Below are 20,747 nucleotides of genomic sequence, written 5' to 3'. Positions count from 1 at the left end.
AACTCACGTTAATGACACGAGTCGTTTTAAAAAGACACATTCAAAATGTTTTTTTATACATCTTATTTTATAGGATTGTGGTAAAAATACTACTATGATGTTTTAAAAAGACTCACAAAATTCGTTATTCCAACGAATAATTAATTATACATCTAACTTAAAATGTCCAAAAATCTTTGAAATCAACGGGGTCTGTTGTTGTTTGGTTATGCTCTTCAAAATATTATCTTTTGTGTTCTGCAGAATAAAGAAAGTTTCAGTTCTTTAAGTGAATTCTTATTTTTGGGTGAACTGTCCCTTTAAGGGGCCATATATAGTTAAAATTTGAATGTGTGTTTAATGTGTGAAAATAGTTTGAAGGAATAAATTAACATTAAAGAGGTGAACACCACAAAAATACTTTTATTTCCGCAAAGCATAAATGTTTATTTTGGGCCATCAACATCATTAAAAGCACATATTTGTGATGAGTACATTGTCCTTGTACAGTATATAGGAAATCATGATATTGACATTGCTGATACAGCATATCTTCCATATCTTAATCACACGACATGTTCGTGTAAGTAGTCTTCAGAAACGACTCAAACTTAAAGGGATACTTCTCCCAAAATATGTAAATTCTGTCATGAATTACTCACCTTCTAGTTGCATGTATACATTTCTTTGTTTGGTGGAACACAAAGAGATATTTTGGAATAATGTTGGCAACCAACAGTTCTGAAGCACCATTGACTTACAGTAGGAACAATTTAAAAGATCAAAAGTTCCCCAGAACTGTTTGTTTTCCTACATTCCTCAAAATATCTCCTTTTATGTTCAACAGAACCAAAAAATGACTTACATTTTATCCTACTATATTAGTCAATGGTGCTTCAGAACTGTTGATTGCTTACATTATTCCAAAATATCTCTCTTTGTGATCAACCGAACAAAGAAAACTATACATGTTTGGAACAACTAGAAGGTGAGTAATTCATGACAGAATTTTAGGGTGGAGTATCCCTTTAACAGCTCATTCTCCATCTTCATCGGCACTGTCCGCATGAGTCGCAGCTGCTTGTCTTTGTTTCGAGGTTTCTGGTGCGTTCATGCGTTTATCAAACTCTTCCTCACTGATTTTCCCCTTCTTCAGCTTCTTCAGCAAACGTTTGTCGGTTAAAAGTTCGTTGAAGTCCTCGTCGTCGACATCGGATCCCTACAACCGTACACAGAACAGGAAAGTTTAACATTAAGATTTTATAGAATGCATAAAACGTCAAAAGCTCAATTTAGAGATAATTTGGGGACGATCATTTTGGCGTGACATGCGAGATGAATCAAATGTTTACAAATATTCAGTTTTTAAATGTTAGTAAAAAGTTAGTAAAACTAATATTTTATGAAAATAACAGGTTAGTTTCTGTTTTCTAATGCAATGCAAAAGTACAGTGTAGAGTAAAAACACCTCCTCTTGTTTTCTTTTGGCAGCTATCTTCATCTTTTTGACCTTTCTGTCCTTCTGTTTGGACCAGGCAGTGTTCTTGACAAAGGGTTTCCTCAACACTTTGTACTTCTCGTTTTCTTTTTGCTCTGCTAACATCTTCTGTCTCTGTTTCTCTCTGTTTTTATCTTTATATCGGATGGCGTCTGTATCGATGATCTCCTCGGTGAAGTCAGGAAAGGATTTTCCTCTCAGCTCGGGCATTTTGGGCAGTCGGAGGAGAGCAAAGCCACGAGCCAGCGCAGCAAAATCCAGATCTGTAGCAGGATAGATCATTTTTTTGAATCCAGAGAAATGTAAACTGCACATGCATCTTAAAAAAATAAGATTTTTTTTGCGATTGGTTGCTTACCTTTAATGCGAAATATCAGGCTACACTCATGTTTGGCATACGCTTGGACATATGAAACAAAAGCTTTCATTCCTTTCTCAAACACCGCTCGTTCCCCTAAAGCCAAAGTCTTCAGTTTAGGCAGAACATCGACCACATCCTTCACTGGAGGAAACTTCTGCAGAGGACACTGAGGGAAAACACCAAATAAGAATTTTACCATCTTCAATATAGAAAGTCATAATATTAGCAAAGTTTGACTTACCTTCTGGTTGATGGAGAGAAAATTAATGTATGACTCTTCCATTGGTAGCAGGAAGACAAGTGCGTTGCCATGGTTTCCAATACGAGCAGTCCGCCCACACCGATGCACAAACGAACTAAAGAAGAGATGCAAATAATCATCAACAAATCGAACCACAAAACGGAGCAATGCATTTGCACGAATGATCTCTGATACTCTGTGTCCCTGTTACCTGGCACAGCTTGGCGGGTCGTACTGCAGAACCCAGTTAACTTCTGGGATGTCGATGCCCCTCGCCATGACGTCTGTGCACATGAGAATCCCGCTTCACGAAAGCAAACACACTGTATGTGATTCATTCATTCCGACTCTTGGTCCGTCTGCGGAATGATGTGACACTCTTACCTCTTCAGCTCCCTGAAATTTGCGAAGATCTTGTTCCGTTTCTCCTTCATCTTGCCGTGGATGCAGCGGACATTGACGCCCTTGATCAAGACCTCCAGGGCTTTACCGAAATACTCCACGCATGCGCAGGTGCTGCGGACACATGCATGTAATTCAGACAGGGTTGATGGAAACGATAAAGATAATTCAACACGACGGCGGATCCAAACCTGAAAAACACAAGCTGCTTATCCTGTTTGTGCTGCCTGAGAAACGCCACCAGAATGTTGAACTTCTCCTCCACTCGACAAACCTGTACACGGCAAAGACGACGTTAAAGAGTAAATATTACAGCGTCCTTAAAATTACATTTAATGCAGTGTGATATTTAAAAAAGGCATCAAAGCACCCTTGTTTGAGATGTTTGTAGATGACTCACTGTGTAATAGTTACTGAGTTTCGCTGGGGTTTTCTGCATACTTGATGCTGCAACGCCTTTCTCCTTCACTGTGATACGGACGGGATTTCTCAGGCCAGCCCTCACTAACTTCTCCAGCTCTTGCGTCTGTGTGGCAGAGAAAAGCCCAGTGCGTCGCTGCTTGGGCAAATACTCCAGAATAGTGTTCAAACTGCACAGAGACAAAAAAAACGATGGAACTATAGTTGAATATGCAAAAATCTTGAACAATGTGTGATCAGTACCTCATTTCAAAGCCCATGTCCAACAATCTATCAGCCTCATCCAACACTAACACATCCAGAGACTTCACGGCCGTGGCCAGATCCAGGCCATCAGCCTTCCTCTTGAACATGTCCTCCAAACGGCCAGGAGTCGCGACTACGATATTAGCTCTACGGAGCACACAGATCATTGTATTTGCTCATTTACTTTAATGTTTGAATAACGTGAAGGATGTAACTGAAATACTCACCCCTGGTTTTTAAACTTTTCGACATCTTCGATGGGGTTACTGCCGCCGATTAAAAGAATCTGTCTGCAATTCACATGTTTTATTACATTGTCAGATGGTTCAGCAGATGGTATGAACTGGTCCTTCCACTCACCTAAACTGAGGAAATTTCTCCAGAAATCTTCCCATCACTTCAGTGATCTGTTGGGCGAGCTCACGGGTGGGTGTTATGATCAGAGCACCAACCTGAGAACACATTAACACGTGACGTTCCAATGAGCCTCAATATCTAATGTGCAAGACCTAATTAATCTTTTGCAAAAGCTTTTGGTAAAAGCATGTAAAGAGTCAGATGTGCAGATGTTTTTCTGACTGACGCTTATTGTATAACAATGACATGAATTTACAGATTGATTACAGAAAATATTTCAGGATATAAAGAGCATTAGGGCCCATTAATACATTCTGTTTTCCACACCAGTCCATTATGTGATATTAATGATTTAACACAAAACTGCTCCTAAAAATAATCTAAAAACAAATCAAACTGAACTTCTAATACATCTTATGTCAGTTTAACAGTTATTTACGTATTTTTAGGAAAAACAAGCTGAAATGTGGAGCACAGATATGTGACACTACAACACAGTTATTGCAAGTTCAATCCTCTTAAAGTAACCCGAGGTAAGTGTCTTGATCAAAAACACAAATGCATCAGTCAACTTCATGTGCATTTTCACACTGACCTGCATCTTTCTTAACCTCTCTTCTCGCTTTAAAAGAATTTCTAAAACAGGAATCACAAAGGCAAGAGTCTTTCCACTCCCAGTAACCTGTAGACACATAAAAACATTACTATGATATATTAATGATGTGCCGACAGACACTTTTTATAAACAGACAAACTTCAGTACTCACCGCCTCAGCAGCAACATCTTTATTTCTCATGAACAACGGGATGCAGGCGGACTGAAATGAAGACATTTTGTTAGGAAACGTTTAAAGTGCTATTATACATGATGTATACGTATAGTAACCATATTAATGTGTATACTACAGTTTTATTACAATTATCATGGCTAGACTACGATTACTGTACATTTGTCTGATTACTGTAGTCCATGTGAGGAGAACGGAACGATTAATACCTGGACCGGTGTCATGTTTGTAAACTTCAGCTCTGTTAGAGTCTGTAAGATGCTGTCGTGAAGTTTCAAGGGCAAACTGTCCCATTTCCCATCCGTGATATTTTCCATCTTTTAAGATTTTAAAGGGATCGTATCCATGAAGTGACTTCACATGGGTGGTGTAGGAGCTGCGTGACACATAAATCGCTCCGTGTGGAAAACGCACGATAGCGACAAAGGTTCCGCTTCTGATGAAGCTCAAGAGGCCCAAACCTACGAAGGTTTGCCACTTGCTGGTTTATTTGAACTTTTGTCATTAAAATAGATCAAAACATACATTAAGATATACTTATTTCTAGTTTACATTTAACATTTTTTAGTTATCATTGGTAGGATCCATTTAAAGGGATACTCAACCCAAAAAGGAAAATTCTGTCTGGAACAGTGTTTCTCAAAGTGTGGTGCGGGACCCACTGGTGGGGAATAGAGACATGAAAAGTGGGGCGCGACAGATGGGTGGACATTTTGTCATCTCTATTATTTACTTTATTATTGACCATACTCTTAAAACTTAAGATTATTTAAAACAACATCAGATCGCAAAGAAAAGAAAACTGGAGATTCGGCACCCGCAGAGAAAACCAAGACAGACAGTTGACCTTATTACATTTAGTCTTTTTTTTTATCCAAAGCGTTTACCATTTTGTTTTTGGCTATTGGGGACAGGTGGGGCTCGCACCCCTTCCTAACCTCCAAAGTGGGGAATGGCAGGAAAAGTTTGAGAAACACTGGTCTAGAAGTATTCCCCTTTATGAGTAAACTGTATACGTTTCAAATAAACACCAAGATATTTGGATAAATATTGGCAACAGAGTTCTGGGACATCATTGACTACCACAGCAGGAATCAATATTTTTTTGGTCTGTTGAACACAAAAGATATTTTGATGAATTTAGGAAAGCAGACACTTCTGGGGGAACCTTCAGCATTTTAATATTTTCTACTGTGATAGTCAATGATTTCCCAGAACTGCAAGTTTCTTACATTCTTCCAAATAACTTTGTGTTCAGCTGAACAAAGAAACATATACAGGTTTGGAACAATTATGGAGGGTGTAATTCATAACCAAATTTATTAATAAAAAAATGCGTTTATCCAGAATCTTTTTTTGGATTTTGGAACAGACATTATACAATGACTTTGTATTGTCGGTGCCTTCAGTTTATAAACAACCTGTTTGTTATATTGGGTTTTTTCATGCTATAGCTAATATGCCAATGGCTTTAAATTGTTTACAAAAAATGTAAATATAAATGAAAATATTGGCGGTGCAAATATTTCGGTTTTCCATAACCTACAACAGGGACTTAACAATAAAAATTTAGAGACAGCATCCATTGTTCATGTAAACTCATTTATGTGACATTCTGATATTTGAAAGACCTTTGTCTAACAATATAAATACATATCATATTTGCAAATCTAGATAAACATATATGACAAAGACACATGTTAAGAACATGTTTCATGTTTATTAAACCAAATCCTTATTTGACACATATTCTTTGAACTTCAGAAATGTACAGTTTTATCCTCAGTTTCCCAGTAGTCTTAGTCAAACAAGTTTGCATTTTCTTGACCTTTTTAAACAGTTGATTTAGAAAAAAGAGAAACAAATTGTACAAAACTACGTAAAGTATTCCCTGTGTGAATAAACTGAAAATGAAGAAAAATCGGGCCAGAACTATCCCACCTGAACATTTAAAAAGTAGCAAAGCAGTCATTTAACCACCTTCAGCATTGGGTACAAGTATGTGCCATGAAGGGTTCTGGGGTAATAAACTGTATAAATGATGAACAGTGAATATGTCATAAAAATGTGCTTGCCGTGACATCGGTGACTGCTGACTTATCATTCGCACACAAGATTACTCATGTCATGTTTAAATCATGCAGTAAATATAATCCTCAAACATGTTGCAACCCACAACCATCTTCTCAACTTCATTCTTGTACTAGCGTGCTCTTGTAAAAAACAAATTTATACAAGCTGGGCTAAAAACTAAATCTAACTGAAATTGCACCTTTTACCAAAACAAACACTGAAGAGATCTACAAATGGGGCAAACAAAACAAAAACATACAGACTGATGGACTAGCAAACGACCAGGTTCTTCCGATCTCTGCTGAACTGGACATCCAGTTCGTAAAACTGGTAGATCACAGATGTGGTTACATAGTGAAACACGGATGGGATTTAAACGACTCTCCGTACTTCAAAGAATCTCTTCAGGTAGTAAATCTGTCCAAGGGTCATGGCCACAAGCACCAGAGCTTCAAAGAAGGACCAAAGCACAACTCGGCTGTTCGTATTGTCATTGACTGAAGAAAGAAGACAAAGTAAGACCGTTAAAAAGAGTTAAATAAAATTTCCTAAAACTACACCATAGGAATTTTTTTCTTACTTGCACGGTGTATTCTCTCTCGAACCTCCATATATTCCTGCTCGTGTTTGACCGCTGTCATGGCAACTGCCAGCTCGTTGATCATCTCCTCCAACTTATTCTGATGAGCTGGAAATAAACACAGATTGGTTTGTAGCAAATACAACAATTCTGTTTATGCAACATGCACATCACACAAAGACAATTCTTAACATCAGTAATATACAACAAACCTGCAAATCATGTATTTGTTGACAGCCAATTGTGAACACATCAAATCTACATGCAGGAGTTTAGATACCAAAAACCATCTTGACAAACGTTTCTGATAACACACTCCTCAAGACCATTCATTTACACCTTTAAAATAACACCAACACCTGTTTGCATGACTATTCTGCATCCAATTTGTAACTGCACCCACATGCCACTGGCAGCACACGTTAGTGAGTGAACTACGCTTTTGAGAGAATCGGTTACACTGTGTCTATACACACAAGTGCAAATCAAACATTAGTGTTCAAGACTAATGCTCTTCGGATGTTAAATTAGTTTTTATTATCTCTGCCTACCATCCCAGCTGTCACCACCACCTGTGTTAGAGAGGGAAAAAGCCATGATAAAGGCAGAAAACATCAGAACCACAGAGCCAGATCACTGTAAAACAACTGCTATGTCTGTATTTTCCATTTAGCATATGTGTAGAATACTGATGAATCAAACAGGGGTGTAACATTACATTGATATGGTGATATGATTAATAGATGATATGTATCTATTAATTTTCTAATGATACGATGCATCGATACGATGTACCTATATTTTGACACCTCATTCCTCACGTAACGTCCGTATAAGTGAGTTTTTTCTTAGTTCAGTTTTCGCTGGATTAATTTTGCCGTGGAGCGCTGTCACAACAAAAATGCTATATTGCAGGCTGCAGCGGAACGCTGGAAAGGGGTTCAAATATTGGTTTCCATCTCTCTTTAATAAGAGTATCTCTGGAGAAGCATGTTTGATATATGAATATGAAACAGAAAATATGTACAGGAGAACGGCTTTATTGGGCAATAAGCTGAATTAAAATATTTTTGAAATGGGTCTGAGGCTGCAACACACAAAACTACGTGATGACATCATGAATATGTTAATTAGCCTATAACGCCATCCAGCCCCCTGTTCTATAAAATCCTATCAGAAACATTAGTTTATCGTTGTAAATGTCCCATTCGGACAGTGTGTGGGGTTTTTAAAGAGTTCAATTAAACATTCATCTTACATATTTTGGTTTTATTTGTGAGTTGTTAAAAATGTAACTGTATGCGTAAATTAGGCGAATAATATCAAAATATCGATTAAATTAATCGAATCGCAAAGATTTCCGAAGGTATTGGTAAAAATTGAATCGCTGGCGGAGAATATCGATACGGCATCGTATCGCGATGAACTGTCTGATTAACACCCCTAGAATCAAACTAATTAATTTATAAGATGTTTCTACAATGTTTGTATCGTTTAAAGGCAACAAAATACAGTTTGCTTTACATATTACTTCCATAATGTGATGCATTTCTAAAAAGCATATTCAAAAAGAAATGTGGGACTAGATGTGATTTTATTAGTGTGGATTCCACTGAAATGTCAGAAGTGAGCTTTCCATAGCAGAACAGATCCCGGCAAGTGGAGCGATGTGGAAACATAAGAGGGACTGATATCCATAGCAAAAAAGACTTCATAATCAGAGCCAGGTATTACGTTTCTATAAAACCTGACTCCGTCATTATGCAGAAAAATTGTATTGAACGCAGAATTTAAAAAATGTTTCCGTACATGGCTCGCTCGGTGCCATATGGAACAGCTTTCTTAGCAGTCTCTGCATCAGTTTATTTGCTCACCCTCTGTTTCCATGTCTTGTCCTTTGGGTGCCTCGCCGATATCGATGGTGAACATCACAATTTTAGGTGTCATCGTGGACATCTTGTTGCTGAAGCAGAACTTGTAGGTTCCATCCATATGGGCGGCCACAGAGTACTTTCCACTGGACTCCCGATCTCCTTTATAAATCTGCTTTCCATCTGGTCCTGTAATCTGTTATTACAACATCTCAGTTAACATTAACAGGTACACGCCTCTACAGGCGAGCAAAAATTCAAGAATGAAGGATTTTAAGAAAGTCACTCTTATCCCACCAAATGAAAAACAACGTTTCCTTTATCTGTAAATATTTTAAAGTAGAGTTTAACACCTATTGCACAAAATATAACAACATTACCTAGAATCACTTCCACAATGAACAAGCATCTGATGTAATGGTGGTGAAGATGAAAACTAAACCAAACCACAATAATATCTACTTAATGAATGAATAATAGTCATGAAGATTATAGTACATCATTTAACACTTACATCTAAAGGCAAAGTACAAAAAACCCTCCAGAATCACAGTAACTGTGACAGCTGTTTCTGGTGTGACCAACCATCTGCTTTGAGCAAAACTTAGATAGAAATAACCAAAACACAACTTATTCACTTTACACTACTTTAATGGCTATACTATAACATCATTGAACTACTGTAATGAAGACTGTAAGCATAACTAATCCCCCTCAGACGAACAACCACTTCCGGCTTGATCACTGTCTGAGGTTACAAAGACAGAACTCCTGCAAATGACCCCAAAGCGTGTTTAAGGCCCATCAAGTATCGTAAGGAGCTAAACTATTGTTTTGTATGTATTTTTAGTGGTCACCTCCACGTCGATGTCCAGGAAGCCTCCCTCCGCGACCTCAAACATCAGGCCCATCTTAGTGCCCGAGTTCACGCGCTCATAGAAACACTCATCCGCGTGCGCGTCGATGCTCACAAAATAACCGGACGCGGTGTACGACAACGCGCAGAGCAGCACGACGAGCTCCGAGAACGTAAACATGTCTGATGTGGCTTATTATTATAGAAAATAACCCATAAAAGAGAGTTTATGCCGCGCAGTGGCGAGTCATGAGCAGATAAAGGCGGAGACTAACCAACTCGAGCTGCTTCGCTGACGGTGCCACGTCAAGCTTCATACGGGTCGCCTGATAGGACAAAAAGGGTACGAGACGCGAAAATTAAAGACAAGATGACAGGACACGTCAAACTGTGTCAGGAAAGTTCAAAATGGCATTTACATTATTATTTGCCCATAGAAATATTGTTTGTTTGTTATCTCTTAAAGATATTATATGTTCATATACCAATCAATGTAAAATGTTTGTTTATGTGGTGAATTTCTATACTTTACATGGCAAATGTTATATTCATAAACAAAAGTTTGTCAAATCTGCACTTAACTGCAATTTGTTTTTGTTAGAACTGGAGAACTTAAAAAAATCTCTATTGCTTATAAACAATCAAAAAAATGTAAAGTTGTTAAAATTTATGCAGACGTTTTTTTCAATTTTAATCCAGTCTAATTTTATGGATGCTCTTTTTAAAAAAAACTTTTTATTTTATATATATATATTTCTTTTGTGGATTTAGAATGTGTCCGTAGGAAAGAGGAGAAATACTTGCTGTTGTTTTCTCTATTTATTTCTTTAAATTTTTTCTTTATTATGTATTGTTGTTTATTCATCCTTTTTTTCTCTTCCTCTTTGTGTGCTCTATTGTGTGATCTGTATAATATTGTTACTTTCAAAGATTTCTTTGAATAAAAAAGGTATTTACATCATTATTACATACATTATCACAAGAAACATCGATGACCAATTTATGTTGTTTTGGAAACATATTTTATTTGGTCTTTGGGAGAACAGTAGAATCAAGCATAGACCGGTTTATATAATTCATTTTATTCTTTTGATGGCAAAATTTTATGTGCACAAATGTAAATTGTCCTGTTAAAAACCCTGTTTTACTTCATTCAGGAAAGAAACTGAGCTTCACTCCGATTTTCCATGAAGCAAAAAGCAACTAAAACATTGAAAATGTGTTAATGCTTTAATATCTTCACGTAAATTAACAATAGCCCCTAATGTGCAAATCTTTGTTATATATATATGTTGTATTTCATTATATACACGATTTGTAAATAATTATTTTTGTTGATAATAATAAAAAATGTTTTATCTTGGCTCATATAAAGGCTAAACCAGTAAAAAAAGTATAATTACATACAGATAAAAACATCCGAAGATTCGTGTAACGTTACCATCATATGTACACGTCTGTTTAATGTTTGTGTACAATACGTTTCTGGTTTATTCTAATGTCTCTACTGTGCTAAAATGTACTTTTGTGAAAGACATTGTGAAAAACGCTTGAAATATAAATTTTCGTTGAATTTAAATATGAGATATATTTGTTTCGTGAACTTTAATAACAACAAAATCAATTTTGATGACAGAAAATGTTGTGCAGGTTTCCGCGCCGCTAGAGGGCGCGTCAGTTCGGAGCGTCATGACGTGTATAACAGGTTTGGTGACGTTTTTCACATCGACTCTGAAAAGCTCTCCGCCGATGCGGCCTAGCGTTCACGAACCGTCGTTGCCGTGATTTTATTTCCTCATGTCCGTCTGTCCGAACCCGAACCGAGCGGGACCCACTGCCTTATGAGGGACTGAAAACGGGACGGTTTCATTAAAACGAGTCTTTAACCTGAAAGCGAGTGGAATTATTGGAAACGGCGCGCGCGAGCGATGACATCCCGGAGGTGAGAATTCAGCAAAACAAACTCCCGTTTTTCATCTGTTTACTTATTTCACATCGCTGCCTCGCCTCTTATGTGCATTATAACTCCGATAAATGTATTTTGAAAGTGTTAAACGTGAGTGAGTTTAAGGTTGAATTATTTCAACCCAGCAGGGCGAGATGGAACATGTATGAAATGAGGAATTGAATTTCATAAGCGTGTTATGATGATAATGATGATAATAGTTGACAAGTCACGTTGCGTTTTAGGAGAATTGAGCACAACCAGAGATGAGCAAAACAAACATGAAACTATGTGTGTCCTGATGACGTCAATTCATACAAATTACATGCACGAGCTGTCAGACAAAATCTACACCATACATTCACAACATCAAATATAAGAACAAGCTGCGTACTTTTTATACAAACCGGTCTACAAAAATATGCTTTGAGTGATTAAATAATAATAACAACAACAACAAAATCAATACATTTAAACATCATGGATGCACTTTATGGTTGTCACAGGTTAGATGAACCTGTGTGATGTAAACTTGACTTCATATAACCACAAACCATCACCTTGACACCAGTTTAAGTGGGGTTGAAGTAGGGTGGTTCTAAGGAAAGTCTTTTCTATATGCTGTCTATTTTTATTTTTACGGTTTCGGGTGATCAAATTCGTTTCAGGACCCTAACACATACACATCTTGATAGGCGGTGTACGTGTAATATTTACAACATAAAGGATGCTAATGACCTCTGATAGCGTTGTTGGTTTATCATTTTTGAATACATGCAGGCATTTCTGTAGTTAAGTTTTGCTTATGTTTATATTTTGATTGCTTTGCAATAACTGAATGACTAATGTTGCTTTATGTGTTCTTAAGAAGGACTGTGCAGTCAATACTTTTTTGTCATCTTAAAGGTCCAGTGTGTAACTTTTGGTATGATCTATTGATCGAAATGCTATATAATATTCATAGCTATGTCTTCAGAGGTGTATAAACAGCTCACACAATAAAGCGTTATGTTTTTATTACCTTACAATGAGATATTTCTATCTACATACACCGCGGGTCCCTTCGGATGTAATTCGCCATGTTCTGTCAGCCGTCGTAGTGTTTCGAAAGGAAGGGTGAGGGATGGTGTGAGCGGTTTGTTGCAATTCGCAACCTTGCTGCTAGATATTACTGACCGGACCTTGAATGTGTGAAATCGCTCTTGCCTCTGGTGATAGTCTGTGTTTCCGTTTACAGGTGGTTTCACCCCAACATCACCGGAGTTGAGGCAGAGAACCTTCTACTTACTCGAGGTGTGGATGGAAGTTTTCTGGCCCGTCCCAGTAAAAGCAACCCAGGAGACTTTACGCTGTCTGTTAGGTAATTGTCACCAGAATTAAGAATATACAAAGATTTCTTTATAAACATGATTATTAAGCATTGCCCTTTTTATATTTAGGCATTTGAAATGTTACACATTCAAAACACTGTATTGATACAATCCTCATCATCCACAACCAAAACTAACAGCTTTATTCACAGCTTTGCAGTCTAGCTGTTCAAATGAAAGGTCTTGTCTCTTTACCAGGCGAAATGGTGCCGTCACGCACATTAAGATCCAGAACACAGGAGACTATTATGACTTGTACGGCGGGGAGAAGTTTGCCACGCTGGCTGAGCTGGTCCAGTACTACATGGAGCATCACGGACAGCTGAAAGAGAAAAACGGAGACGTCATTGAGCTCAAATATCCGCTCAACTGTGCCGATCCCACCTCAGAGAGGTGACCGCAGACATGACTTGCTCTCGTCACGCCAGATGGGGCGATAATTGTGTGTTAATGATGCCTGAATGTCAACACCCTTCCCTGACATCGTTTTTGTTTTCTTGAAGGTGGTTTCATGGTCACCTGTCTGGCCGTGAGGCTGAGAAGCTCCTGACTGAGAAGGGAAAGAACGGAAGTTTCCTGGTCAGAGAGAGTCAGAGTCACCCTGGAGATTTTGTGCTGTCTGTACGAACCGGTGACGACAAGACGGACAGCAGCGATAGCAAACCCAAAGTCACACACGTCATGATCCGCTGCCAGGTGAGGTTCTTTCTGTTAAAATACTGAAATCAACATTTAAGAACGTGAAACTTTGTCATTTTAACATCTTTATCCAAATATCCATTCATATGTGTGAATATCTATTCATTTGTGTCTTATAAGTGCTCTGTTGTTGTTTTCTCAGCATGATTTAAAATATGATGTCGGTGGTGGAGAGAAATTCGACTCGCTCACAGACCTGGTGGAACACTACAAGAAAAATCCTATGGTTGAAACTCTAGGTACCGTCCTGCAGCTCAAACAGGTGCGTTCTGGATGTTGACATTAAATGTCACGTTTTGGAATAAAGAAATGGTTCAACAAGATTATTTATTTCTTGGTTCTTGAATATGTCACGTCCAAGTGTAGATGATGTGTTCACATTAAAACATTTGTAAGCCGGCGTTGTGTCTCTTGCAGCCTCTGAACACCACCCGCATTAACGCAGCGGAAATCGAGAGTCGGGTACGAGAGCTCAGAAAGCTGGCAGAGGCCACTGATAAGGTCAAACAGGGCTTCTGGGAGGAGTTTGAGGTGAGAGCCAATCAGCACCCAGCGTAGTTTCACATGAGCCAATAATCAACTCGTATGCATCAGTATAAAGTCTTCAGTTTATGAAGAAATGTTTCTTTTTGCGTCCACAGACACTTCAGCAGCAAGAGTGTAAACTCCTGTACAGTCGCAAGGAAGGTCAGCGGGCTGAGAATAAAAACAAGAACAGATATAAGAACATTCTTCCCTGTGAGTGACCCTCATCTGTACAGCACATAAACTCAAAGCGTACGTGTAAGATCATGCAACTAACATTGTGCATCTGACCCTCAGTCGACCACACGCGAGTCGTGTTGAACGATGGGGATGCCAACGAGCCCGGATCCGACTACATCAACGCCAACACCATCATGGTAATAACAGTTTCACTTCCTTAATGTAATGATGATACAAACGCTTCAGTCCGTTTATTTGTTTGTATGTTGATTGCCCTAATGGAAACACTCTTCAGCAGCTCATACGTTTATACTCCAGGTAGGTGTAAATGTTTTGTCACACATTGATTATAAACAAGTTGAAGTCATTTGGAAACCGTGACTGTGTTCATATTATTGGGTTTTGACAATAAAATGTCATTTTGCTGTTCCTGCAGCCTGAGATTGAAACCAAATCCAACAATTCCAAGTTGAAGAGGAGCTACATCGCCACGCAGGGCTGCCTGCAGAACACCATCAGTGACTTCTGGAGGATGGTGTTCCAGGAGAACACTCGCGTCATCGTCATGACAACGAAGGAAGTGGAACGAGGAAAGGTAAGGTGTCGGCCATCAGGCCTGAATCTATTTATTTCTACGGCTAGAGTAAATCTCAGATAATTTTTTCCCACACAGAGTAAGTGTGTAAAGTATTGGCCTGAGGTGTCGGCGCTGAAAGAGTACGGAGCCATGCGTCTGCGTAACGTGAAGGAAACAATGGCGCACGATTACATCCTTCGAGAGCTTAAGCTGTCAAAAGTCGGACAGGTGAGTTACAACCTGAAACTGATGCATCAGCCGCAAACATGAGAGTCTTGTCTTCAATGCCTTTGGTCTGATGTCGCAGGGCAACACTGAGCGTACGGTGTGGCAATATCATTTCCGTGCCTGGCCAGACCACGGTGTGCCCGGAGACCCTGGCGGCGTGCTGGACTTTCTGGAAGAGGTGAAGATGAAGCAGGAGAACATAACAGAGGCTGGAGCCATTGTGGTGCACTGCAGGTCATGACAATCTTTACGTCTTTTCCCAGCTATCGGTTGTTTGCGAAGGAATAAAGTCTTATTCATATAAGAAGCTTGCTCATAGCTTTATTGGTTATTTAAGTGCGGTTGTGTCTAGTTGTTAAATAAACTAAATGTTATTGGGTATTCAGAAGAACCCTTTGAAATTACAAGCAAAAAAACTGCATTGTGGGATTATTGTGCATTGAGTCGGTATGTTTACTGACTTTAACTTTTGTTTCTGCAGTGCTGGGATCGGACGAACAGGAACATTTATTGTGATTGACATCTTAATAGACATCATCAGAGAAAAGGGTAAGTCCTTGTGTTGGTTATTATCAGACTGTGTTTGTTATTACTCTTTACAGCATCTTGATTTCTGATAATAAGACTGAAGCACTCGTGTGTGATCTGTAGGAGTGGACTGTGATATTGACGTGCCCAAGACGATCCAGATGGTGCGATCTCAGCGCTCGGGTATGGTTCAGACAGAGGCGCAGTATCGCTTTATCTATATGGCCGTACAACATTATATCGAGACTCTACAGCGCCGCATAGTGGAGGAGCAGGTACAGATGCATGTTACATTACGCAACAATATACAAAAATATATATTTACGGTTGCTTAAAACTGATTTTGTTGGGGTTGAAAAATTAAAACAAAGCACTAAATGTGATATATCATTTTTATATAAATACAGCTAAATATAAAGGTTTTGTTAGTACTCATGGGGGAGCGTTTGTGTTTCAGAAAAGTAAAATTAAAGGACGCGAGTACACCAATATTAAATACTCTCTGTCTGACCTGACTGGAGGAGATCAGAGCCCACTTCCCCCCTGCACACCCACGCCAACCTGTGCTGAGTAAGTGCCCTTATCAGTCATCTTCTCTGGAGTGTTTAAATAGACTTTAAAAACACTCATGTTTCACCTCAGGTGTGTCAGAAATACACAAACACAAATTCATAGGATGGTCAGACTTGACTTTGAGCCTGTGAAATTTGTTCGGACGGTGGTATGAACATTTTTACTGTACCGAGAGGTCACACTGCGACGGTTTGATCTTCTATTGGTCTCACGCACTCACGTGACGGGAATTCGCAGGTCAGAGTTCACCAAACTTGAACTTTGCTACACAGCGGAATGCGAAACATCTTTGGGTTTCCGGTCTGAAGCATTTGCATGCGTGTGGAACGAAAGTCAATGGAATGAAAAGTCAAGTGCGACCGGGGCTTTATTAGAGACACAAGTATATATGAAAAATGTGATGTTTTCTTTCCTATTAAGCGACAGAAAAACATGCATGACATTTTATACATTTTCCTATATTGACATGATATGATTCATACATGCCTGTGAGCTCATTGTTCTGTTTCTTCATGTTGCTTTTGTTTGTGTCATGTCATAAAGCATGAGGGACGACAGCTCGCGGGTCTATGAGAATGTGGGTCTAATGCAACAGCAGAAGAGTCACAGATGAGGTCCAATCTCCAGCGTTGTTCAGAACACAGGTGGGACCTCTCTCTCTTCCCCTCGACACCTTATTTGACAACATGACAGAGAGCTTTTGCAGTTATTTATAATGAAAATTCATTTATATTACGGTAACTTTTTGTTTTTAATACATTTCTGATATGATGGTTGTAAAAAGTCAGTAATGACTCTTCTTTTTTTTGACAGGAAGTGATCTTGTTTTGTCAGACGCTCCTGAAGGCCTGATATGTAACAAAGACAATACAGAGAGACACCATAAAAAGACAAAAAAAGCATAAAAAATGGTCCACACAAGCTCAGAGACATGGATGGAGTGAATTTCATTTCTTCATCCAGCAACGTAGCCTTTTAAAACCCACACAAAAAAAAAACACTGTGACCATTTTAAAGCCTTATACTGAATAAACCCACAACAAGTCCTGCAAAATCATGTTCTGTTGGGTGTGGAGTTCTCTCAGATGATTCAGGCAACATTTAGCACGTGTGGAAATACGTTTGTCTCTCGTTCACCTCTAAAGTCGCCCGTTCGTTTCCTTCTCATCTGACTTTTTAAAATTAAAGCTCTTTCTGAAAAGCATTAGCTGTGATATTCTAGCAGAAGTAAGTCTACTTTTATTTGAAATCATCGTGTCAGCTTTCACTTATAATAATAAAATAATCAGGAACAAAACAGAAAGGATTCCAAGAAGAGAATAAGGTGCTTCTTTAACATACCGTTTGTTGTTCGCCATATTTAAGTAAGTGTATTTCAGCATCAGACTGAATTCAGACTTCACTTTAGTATCAGCTTCAAGAATTATGTCCCACTGTGTCATTGTATGTCTGTCCATTGTCACGTCCTTGCCTTCAGTTCAAGCCCAGCGTCCTTAAGACTTTCCTTCAAACACCAGGCGGGTCAGAACATCTTTGCCTTTTCATCCCATTTCAACAGATGTCCTGATTCCCAGTGCTGGGGTCAAGGACCTTTTCATGGGATGAAGCATTCGCATCTTTGGCTTGTGTTTCACAATCCGTTATTCATTTTTTAAAGAGATTTTTTTTAAATAGCTAGTTATTCACGTCAAAGCACCACATGAACTTCATTTCCAGATCACTGTTTTAAAAGCGACTGCACATTTGTAACCCTGGTGACGTGTTAGGGGTTTTCAAGTATTATTATGACCCTCTATGATGGACAAACTTGATTAATGATTAAATTGTTTTGCCAACTCACAAGCCCACACTTTCTTGCGATGCTGTCTTGTTAATTGTCTAAAAATGTTTTCACTTTCCTTGTTTTCACACTTTAATCTTTGTTTACTAAACCAATATTTTCCATGTTAATTGTCACGTCGATGTCAGCAGTATTTGGTAATTCATTTATTTAAAACAGTTTTCGCAAGTGCTTTTGAAAGTTAATGCATCTTCTTGTCAGCATTTTGTCTTCTCTGGTACTTCACCCACAGCCTTCACGAACAGTGTCTTTGTTCACAGTTACGTTTGTATTATCTGGCCTTGATTTTCTTCCTTTATTCACCCTGATCATTGGCCCCTAAACTGTGTCTTTGAGTTTGTTTCTCGCAGGCGGTGAGGACAGCCCATTAGCCCAGGGGATGCATCATGTGTAGTGTGTTTATTGTCTTGAGGCGTGTGAGTGTGTCTGTATCTTGAGAACGCCGCTGTTTGCTCTTTGATGTCTGACGCTTTGTTTCAGCCATGCTTTTCTTTCTTTCCATGGAGCAACACTTTGTCGCAACGATGTTAACACATACACACACGTCTATGTGTGTCGGTGACCAACATCTTTTTTTCTTTCTACGAAGACAAACGCAGCCCTCTTCACTAAACGTAGAATACGGTCCAAAACAACTAATGTGAATTTTTGTCATCGTGAAGAGAACGGGATGGTTGTCGAACTCAATGCAAACAAACTATATATTTTTAAACTTGTATATTGTACATGAATATCTTGTTGAGAAGAATGTACTTACTAAACATATGTAATTGCCATAAAGATATACTGTATGTTTAACCCAGCTTCTCTTCTTGTGCCAGACGGTGAGCCTTACTCAAGCTAATAGGGTTGATGGTGTTGTTGGGCTATCGATGCATTAACCAACATGAACTCGTTCGTTACAATAAACAAGAAGCTCACAACTTCATTATTGTGTGGTTTTGATCATCATTTTGTTCAAAAGTCATATATCGTGTTCTTAAAGGGATAGTTTACCTAAAAATAACACCGGTTTTCATTTACCCTCAAAACTCTTTCTTCTGAAGAACGCAAAAGAAGATATTTTGAGAAATATCTTCTTTTGTGTTCTGCAGAGGAAAAAAACATCATGAAAGTGTAAAATGTCTTGAGGATGAGGATTATTTTGAAAATAAAAGTATGTTTCTTCAATGGTTGGCGAGACAGCAATTGAACATTTATTCTGTTCCCTCCTAAGACCTCAGTTGAGACTTCGTTTTTGCTGAAGACCTTTCAGAGATAAGCTTTGTAAACCTGAAAGTATCTGAGCGTTGGCCACCTTCTGATGTTGATCAGGTTGTTGAAAAGCAGTGTTGTGAAACTAAGACATTTTGTTTTATTGAGCTCTATTTGTATGTCGTGGAGCCGGGTGAGCGGTATGGGAATTTGTGGAGTGTATGGGGAGGGAGCCAGCTGCAGGGCCGCGTGCCAAACTTTCAATATTACACAGAGGAATTTTTCCGTGAGCCCACTGGGTTTTAGCAAATTGAGTATTTTCCTAAAGGGATAGGTCACTCAAAAATGATTTGGTTTTTATATACCCTCATGTCATTTCAAACATGTATGCCTTTCTTCTGCAGAACACGAAAGAAGATATTTTGAAGAATATGGATATTACCAAACAACACAGAGCCCCATTGACTTTCATTCTATGAACACACAACATTTCTCAAAATATCTTCTTTTGTGTTTCACACACAGGTTTTTTTAAAGACATAAGGGTGCATAAATGATGACAGGATTCTTGTTTGTGGGTGAATTATCTCTTGAAGTCTCCCCGATGTTTCCCCTTAAAGTGTCAGATGATGTTACAGTTACTAAGATTCACAATCAAAAGGTGAGACTTCTACAGTACTTAAAACATTTTCATCTTTTTTATTAGAAAAGGTTGAGTTATGCTTTTTAAGATTCATTTTCTAGCTTTGTACTCTTGCTATTTGTCAAAAATGATTGTTAGATCAGAACACTATGTAGTCCATCATGTTAAAGGAGCAACATCTGACCACAAAATAAATGTTAAAGCAGAATCGAAAGTCATGTTGAGTTTAAGTGGATTATTACAAAAATGTTATTTGCTCTGTTGTCAGATTAGAGCCAAATTGAACTCGCTGTCCACTTTAAAGTTGTAAAGCCTTGACCTTGCTTCTCTTAATAAATGGAGATGTTTTTAGTAATGTTGTGATGCTTGAGAACAATGAGCTGTTGTTGAGATCACACTGCTATGACTTTGATTCAAGAGCTCTAATAACGCTTGACGGTGGTTGTGTTTGTAGAAATCCTTTAACACAGCACACATGAAATGTGATGAGAGCAAAGACCCAAAATAACTGACATGTTATTGACTGTTAACATTGTTTTTATTCTGATTTGACGCTAATGTTAACTGGGATCATGTGTGTCTTTTTCTGTCTCTTTGTTTGGGTTTTAATTCTGATTTGAAGCTGATGTTAACCGGGATCATGTCTCTCCGAGCCCTTGGCCCATAAGGAGTCTGTTTTTCGATCACTCTTGTCTCTAAGCGGCCTGCGACTGATTTCAGGATCTCTGACCTGAGAGCAGTATCTGAACACACACCGCGCTCAAAGTATTACA

At 38.6% G+C, this 20,747-nt stretch overlaps 3 protein-coding genes across 3 annotated transcripts; 1 reads left to right on the top strand and 2 right to left on the bottom strand.

The window, feature by feature from the left end:
• Positions 1-376: 376 nt before the first annotated feature.
• ddx55 (DEAD (Asp-Glu-Ala-Asp) box polypeptide 55) lies at positions 377-4,774 on the bottom strand. The gene is made up of 14 exons (XM_079449478.1): positions 4,502-4,774; positions 4,272-4,322; positions 4,100-4,186; positions 3,508-3,599; positions 3,375-3,437; positions 3,145-3,294; positions 2,882-3,071; positions 2,673-2,755; positions 2,464-2,595; positions 2,291-2,383; positions 2,080-2,194; positions 1,836-2,004; positions 1,448-1,740; positions 377-1,198 (listed from the first exon to the last, which is right to left on the bottom strand). Exons 1-14 carry the CDS (start codon positions 4,607-4,609, stop codon positions 1,016-1,018), a joined length of 1,809 nt encoding a protein of 602 aa, XP_079305604.1. The 5' UTR covers positions 4,610-4,774; the 3' UTR covers positions 377-1,015.
• A 1,218-nt stretch (positions 4,775-5,992) lies between these two features.
• On the bottom strand, positions 5,993-10,005 carry tmed2 (transmembrane p24 trafficking protein 2). The gene is made up of 4 exons (XM_079449159.1): positions 9,674-10,005; positions 8,820-9,012; positions 6,946-7,053; positions 5,993-6,862 (listed from the first exon to the last, which is right to left on the bottom strand). The coding sequence occupies exons 1-4, from the start codon at positions 9,851-9,853 to the stop codon at positions 6,738-6,740; spliced, it is 606 nt and encodes a 201-aa protein (XP_079305285.1). The 5' UTR covers positions 9,854-10,005; the 3' UTR covers positions 5,993-6,737.
• A 1,365-nt stretch (positions 10,006-11,370) lies between these two features.
• On the top strand, positions 11,371-19,066 carry ptpn11a (protein tyrosine phosphatase non-receptor type 11a). The gene is made up of 16 exons (XM_079448700.1): positions 11,371-11,614; positions 12,855-12,977; positions 13,186-13,380; positions 13,491-13,683; positions 13,829-13,948; positions 14,104-14,217; positions 14,328-14,424; positions 14,509-14,588; positions 14,828-14,986; positions 15,065-15,196; positions 15,276-15,430; positions 15,678-15,745; positions 15,848-15,999; positions 16,182-16,294; positions 16,841-16,941; positions 17,111-19,066. Exons 1-15 carry the CDS (start codon positions 11,601-11,603, stop codon positions 16,908-16,910), a joined length of 1,785 nt encoding a protein of 594 aa, XP_079304826.1. The 5' UTR covers positions 11,371-11,600; the 3' UTR covers positions 16,911-16,941; positions 17,111-19,066.
• Positions 19,067-20,747: the final 1,681 nt, after the last annotated feature.

This window comes from Barbatula barbatula (assembly GCF_947034865.1).
Source record: "Barbatula barbatula genome assembly, chromosome: 24".
Taxonomy (NCBI): Eukaryota; Metazoa; Chordata; class Actinopteri; order Cypriniformes; family Nemacheilidae; genus Barbatula; species Barbatula barbatula.
This window is presented reverse-complemented; position numbering and strand designations above follow the sequence as displayed.

Coding starts and splice junctions, on each gene's coding strand:
- ddx55 (XM_079449478.1), bottom strand. CDS start 4,609: ATGGAAAATATCACGGATGGGAAATGGGACAGTTTGCCCTTGAAACTT. Junction 4,323..4,501: donor CAAACATGACACCGGTCCAG/GTATTAATCGTT, acceptor TCTTCATTTCAG/TCCGCCTGCATCCCGTTGTT. Junction 2,384..2,463: donor AATTTCAGGGAGCTGAAGAG/GTAAGAGTGTCA, acceptor GCTTTCGTGAAG/CGGGATTCTCATGTGCACAG.
- tmed2 (XM_079449159.1), bottom strand. CDS start 9,853: ATGTTTACGTTCTCGGAGCTCGTCGTGCTGCTCTGCGCGTTGTCGTAC. Junction 7,054..8,819: donor ACAAGACATGGAAACAGAGG/GTGAGCAAATAA, acceptor GTTTATTTCCAG/CTCATCAGAATAAGTTGGAG. Junction 6,863..6,945: donor AGAGAGAATACACCGTGCAA/GTAAGAAAAAAA, acceptor TTCTTTCTTCAG/TCAATGACAATACGAACAGC.
- ptpn11a (XM_079448700.1), top strand. Junction 15,431..15,677: donor GCCATTGTGGTGCACTGCAG/GTCATGACAATC, acceptor TTGTTTCTGCAG/TGCTGGGATCGGACGAACAG. Junction 16,295..16,840: donor CCCACGCCAACCTGTGCTGA/GTAAGTGCCCTT, acceptor CATGTCATAAAG/CATGAGGGACGACAGCTCGC.